Here is a 6,275-nt window from a genome sequence, read left to right as displayed (position 1 = left end):
TTTAACAATTCCTCAAAATATTCCCTCCATCTTCCCAATACCTCTAACTCTCCATTTAATAACTCTCCTCTCCTATTTTTAACTGACAAATCCATTTGTTCTCTAGGCTTTCTTAACTTGTTAATCTCACTCCAAAACTTTTTCTTATTTTCAACAAAATTTGTTGATAACATCTCACCCACTCTCTCATTTGCTCTCTTTTTACATTGCTTCACCACTCTCTTAACCTCTCTCTTTTTCTCCATATACTCTTCCCTCCTTGCATCACTTCTACTTTGTAAAAATTTCTCATATGCTAACTTTTTCTCCCTTACTACTCTCTTTACATCATCATTCCACCAATCGCTCCTCTTCCCTCCTGCACCCACTTTCCTGTAACCACAAACTTCTGCTGAACACTCTAACACTACATTTTTAATCCTACCCCATACCTCTTCGACCCCATTGCCTATGCTCTCATTAGCCCATCTATCCTCTAATAGCTGTTTATATCTTACCCTAACTGCCTCCTCTTTTAGCTTATAAACCTTCACCTCTCTCTTCCCTGATGCTTCTATTCTCCTTGTATCCCATCTACCTTTTACTCTCAGTGTAGCTACAACTAGAAAGTGATCTGATATATCTGTGGCCCCTCTATAAACATGTACATCCTGAAGTCTACTCAACAGTCTTTTATCTACCAATACATAATCCAACAAACTACTGTCATTTCGCCCTACATCATATCTTGTATACTTATTTATCCTCTTTTTCTTAAAATATGTATTACCTATAACTAAACCCCTTTCTATACAAAGTTCAATCAAAATCCATTGAATCCTCCACCTTCCCTACAGTACTCAAAATAGCAAGGGTCACCCCGATCCACAAAGGAGGAGACCAAACAGAGTTGAATAACTATAGGCCAATATCCAACTTACACCCTCTCTCAAAAATCTTTGAAAAATTAATTCATAAACGAATCTACTCCTACCTTATCTCCCAAAACATACTCAACCCCTGCCAATTTGGATTCAGGCCTAATAAAAATACTAATGATGCTATTATACACATGCTAGAACATATATACACTGCAATAGAGAAAAAAGAAGTCCCACTGGGGATCTTCATTGACTTACGTAAAGCTTTTGATACAGATGACCATGACTTGCTCCACGTAAAATTGTCACACTATGGTATAAGAGGGCACTCCCTCAACTACCTCAAGTCATACCTCAGCAACAGAAGCCAATATGTGTACGCAAATGGGGCAAACTCTTCTGCGCAACCAATTACAGTTGGTGTCCCACAGGGAAGTGTCCTTGGCCCTCTTCTCTTTCTCCTATACATAAATGACCTTCCAAATGCTTCGCAATTACTCAAACCCACACTATTTGCAGATGACACTACATACGTCTTTTCTCACCTGAGCCCAGTCACGCTAGCCAATACTGTAAATACCGAATTACAGAAAATATCTACCTGGATGAGGACTAACAAACTTACACTAAACATTGACAAAACCTACTTCATTCAGTTTGGTAACAGAGCTACAGATGTCCCTCTCAACATAATGATAAACGGATCACCTATCACAAAACTAACAGAGGGAAAATTCTTAGGAATCCACCTTGATAATAGACTCAAATTTCATACACATATACAACAAATTTCTAAGAAAATTTCCAAGACTGTAGGCATACTATCGAAGATACGGTACTATGTTCCACAGTCAGCCCTCCTGGCCCTATATCACTCTCTTATTTACCCCTATCTCACCTATGGAATTTGTGCATGGGGCTCAACAACAATTAACCATCTCAGACCACTAATTACTCAACAAAAGGCTGCAGTTAGAATGATAACAAATTCTCACTACAGGCAGCACACTCCACCATTATTCAATACACTAAACCTACTCACCATACAAAACATCCATACTTATTACTGCACCTATTACATACATAGAACACTTAACTCTGATATTAACCCTCCCCTCAAACGTCTCCTTGCCAACCTCAACAGAACACATGACCATAACACAAGGCACAGATCACTCTTTGATGTTCCTCGTGTCCATCTCACACTATGCAAAAACTCAATGCACATAAAAGGCCCTAAAATCTGGAATTCATTACCTGTAAATATAAAAGAAACACAACCTGTTTATAAATTCAAGTCTCTTCTCAAAGATCACTTACTCACCCAAAACCAAATAAATACTGAATAACTGAACCTTATAAATTGTATATCTTAAATGTTTCTCACAATTATATCACATAAATGTTAAACCTAAAACCGAATCTAACTTTATTATTTTTTTAAATACACTACCTAACAGAATCACTACCTAACTGAATGCAACCATATGACCTGTCTTTGTAATACTCACTTGTGCTTTATAGTAATCTGTTTACATTAATGTTTTATCACTGATTTCATCATTGCTTAGTTAATCTTAAGTTAATTTTAAGCCAGCCCGTAATGCTATGCATAGTATAAGTGGCTTTGGCATACTGCTCTTATCTGTATTTTTTTTTTGTACCTCTGTAAGTGTGCTCAAATTGAAAATAAATAAATAAATAAATAAATAAATAAATAAAGGGCTCCCATTATCATTTACACCTGGCACCCCCAAACTTACCTACCACACCCTCTCTAAAAGTTTCTCCTACTTTAGCATTCAGGTCCCCTACCACAATTACTCTCTCACTTGGTTCAAAGGCTCCTATACATTCACTTAACATCTCCCAAAATCTCTCTCTCTCCTCTGCATTCCTCTCTTCTCCAGGTGCATACACGCTTATTATGACCCACTTCTCGCATCCAACCTTTACTTTAATCCACATAATTCTTGAATTTACACATTCATATTCTCTTTTCTCCTTCCATAACTGATCATTTAACATTACTGCTACCCCTTCCTTTGCTCTAACTCTCTCAGATACTCCAGATTTAATCCCATTTATTTCCCCCCACTGAAACTCTCCTACCCCCTTCAGCTTTGTTTCACTTAGAGCCAGGACATCCAACTTCTTTTCATTCATAACATCAGCAATCATCTGTTTCTTGTCATCCGCACTACATCCACGCACATTTAAGCATCCCAGTTTTATAAAGTTTTTCTTCTTCTCTTTTTTAGTAAATGTATACAGGAGAAGGGGTTACTAGCCCATTGCTCCCGGCATTTTAGTCGCCTCATACGACACGCATGGCTTACGGAGGAAAGATTCTTTTCCACTTCCCCATGGACAATAGAAGAAATAAAAAAGAACAAGAGCTATTTAGAAAAAGGAGAAAAACCTAGATGTATGTATATATATATATATGCATGTGCGTGTCTGTGAAGTGTGACCAAAGTGTAAGTAGGAGTAGCAAGATATCCCTGTTATCTAGCGTGTTTATGAGACAGAAAAAGAAACCAGCAATCCTACCATCATGCAAAACAGTTACAGGTTTTTGTTTCACAGTCATCTGGCAGGACGGTAGTAGTTCCCTGGGTGGTTGCTGTCTACCAACCTACTACCTACATATATATGTATACGCTTTATTTTTCCCGCCTTCAAATTTGGTATGATTGGCCTGAGATGCCTTGTCAGCATAGAATGGGTCCAAACACTCAGTGTGCGTGGTATTAAAAAAATCTGGGACCACTTAGTACCTTGTGGGAGCACCAGTTCAAATGAGTGCCAACTAGAGCAAACAGCGCAACAAACACCTGGGATTCACTGATTTCATGAAGTATTAACTCTGATTTTAAGAGGAAAGTGATTTTGACCCCGAGTTCAGTGGCTTTGAGGTGGATATGGCCATAAGTGGTCGATGAAATATAAAAAAATCTCGATAATAACCCATGTGCAACATTTGTGCAACACCTTTTCAGAATGTCTTATAACCTATGCCCTAAGTAACGAGAAACAATTCTGGCTGGCTGGCTGGCCAGCTGCTAGCGGCCTGGCTCTATCTCCGTTTGTCGGTCTGTATCTATGTCTTATCTATGTCTTATCTCTGTCTTATCTCTGTCTCTCTCTCTGTCTCTATCTCTGTCTGTCCCTGTCTTTGTCTCTGTCTATCTGTCTCTATCTATCCCTGTCTATCTCTGTCTCACAGGTACACATAAATACAAGTATTCATCATGTAAATTACCTAGGATAACCCAAAAAATCCAGACAAAGTGCTATACTCTGCTTGAAGATATGAGTAAAGGTGATGACCCAGTCTTGTGGCTCTCTCTGAAACAGAGAGCTAGACGGATAGACAGGGAGCTTGACATACAGACAAATAGACAGACAGACATGTTTGTGTACCATCGAAAACAAAGCGAGGGCATGCTTCTAATCTTTTCTTATCAAGTGTTATCACTGCACCCTCGCGTATGCTCATCAAATGTCAACTCTTATCAGATGTTATCTCATCATGTTACTGTCAGGGGTGGACTTTGTTTTTCATACTTCAAGGGAACTTATTATTACATGTATAGTTATTATTATATTTTTTTCTCCTCTTCCTCTTCCTCTTCTTCCTCTTCTTCCTCTTCTTCCTCTTCTTCCTCTTCTTCTCTTCCTCTTCTTCTTCTTCCTCTTCTTCTTCCTCTTCTTCCATCTTCATCTTCCTCTTCTTCTTCCCCTCCTTCTTCTTCCTTCTTCTTCCTCCTTCTTCTTCCTCTTCTTCTTCCTCTTCTTCTTCTTCCTCCTTCTCTTCCTCTTCTTCCTCCTCTTCCTCCTCCTCTTCCTCATATACTTCCACATATCCGAAGCATTGCTGGGATCTATAAATACAAAGTATTTATAGATCCCAGCAATGCTAAATAGTAAATGATCAAGTCATGTGTAAATGTCCACCTGTCAGCGTGTTTGTGACAATTTGAGTACAATTTCAGTACTGTACCTAATACTAGTGTCAGAACAAAGATTGGTTATAAAATGACAAGAATTACTATAAATTGTAATTATCAGAACATAAAAATTATATTAAATAATATGAAAATAGAAAAGAAGGTATATTGGCAACACTTCTGCAAGCGGCAGGACTCCATGTTGCTGTCACGTGAGCATCCAGTGCCAACTTCTCGGCCTCATATCTCTGTAAGTACTGACCCTAAAAAAAATTTTTTTTTATCCTATAACACTTAGAAAAAGGTGCTCTTTTATTGTCACTAGATTTTTTTTTATTTTTCAAAATATTCGGGGCACTGGGGTAGTGAATGTATATATACGTTTGGACTGTTTACAGGTTAATGTCACCTTTACACCATTTATAACATTTCTGATATATTTTTAAATGTTTATACAGCAGTGTACTGTATACTGTAATAAACAGAATTGAGGAAATCAGCTCTAATGTACATTATTTAGGTATAAATACTGGTCAGAGAGCCCGTCGTAAGTCTGAGGCGTCAGTAAACGAGTATGTTGCTAAGTGAGGAGAGGCTGTACATTATTATTTTGAAACCTATAAAAAATTTTAGTTGGCTTTTTTGGGGGTCTAATGACCGTAACCCTATTCTTGTAATATGTTCTGCAATTCAGTTTGCACACATTTTTAATCACGCCATTTTCAGGAACGTAACATAATATGCACATAAAAAGATTGTTAAACACCTTTAACATTTTCCACAGGGTAAGAAAGATCCAAAGAAGGAAATACAACACATTATCACCAGAACCACTGATGTCTTGCCAGAATGAAATACAATTAAATTTATGCTTGCCTTTCACATTAACCCTTTTTCTTAATTTAGATTAACTTTTCAGCATTTTGTTTGAAAGGTTCTGGGTGAAATTAATAAAGAAAACATACTTGATTATTGTTTGAAGGTCGCCAGAGAACCATGATGACCAGAAGGACAATCGCAAAGAGGACATGCCAGTATGCATCATCTACCCACAGCTCCTTCCAGTCAGTCAGACATGTCTCAAACTGGTGATACCTGAGTCATCCAGAGTATAACTTGTAAGACTAATATAATAATAGAATCACACAGGCAACATGTAACAGTCAATGCAATAATATCCTAATTTTTTTTTTTTTTAAATCCTCAAATTTCCAGGTGTTAATCTGCAAGAAAGTAGTTAGAGGAAATGTTTCAAAGCACAAACCAACTTTGATTATGTCTTGTGGTATAAATAATCTCTGTAGTGTATATGATCACATTCCAATGTACTTTGTTTATTCATTCTAATTTATAAGTCAAATCCTGGTAAAGAAAATTATGTCAATTACCAGAATACCTATATTCCATGCTTATTCTTTGATTCATAAAATACACATAACCTACTGTACTATCATTAAAAACC

General features: G+C 37.2%; 1 protein-coding gene across 1 annotated transcript in view; it reads right to left on the bottom strand.

Moving 5' to 3' along the window:
* Positions 1-5,745: 5,745 nt before the first annotated feature.
* Positions 5,746-6,275, bottom strand: part of LOC128684329 (transmembrane protein 87A) — a 106,566-nt gene continuing 106,036 nt past the window's right edge. The window contains exon 10 of the mRNA XM_070083482.1: positions 5,746-5,908. Within this exon, the coding sequence (XP_069939583.1) occupies positions 5,761-5,908 (148 nt within the window). The 3' untranslated portion in view covers positions 5,746-5,760. The remainder of the gene's footprint in view (positions 5,909-6,275) is intronic.

The sequence above is a fragment of the Cherax quadricarinatus genome, chromosome 10 (genome assembly GCF_038502225.1).
Source record: "Cherax quadricarinatus isolate ZL_2023a chromosome 10, ASM3850222v1, whole genome shotgun sequence".
Lineage (NCBI taxonomy): Eukaryota > Metazoa > Arthropoda > Malacostraca > Decapoda > Parastacidae > Cherax > Cherax quadricarinatus.
Note: the sequence above shows the minus strand (reverse complement) of the source record. Positions and strands in the feature narration are given on the sequence as shown.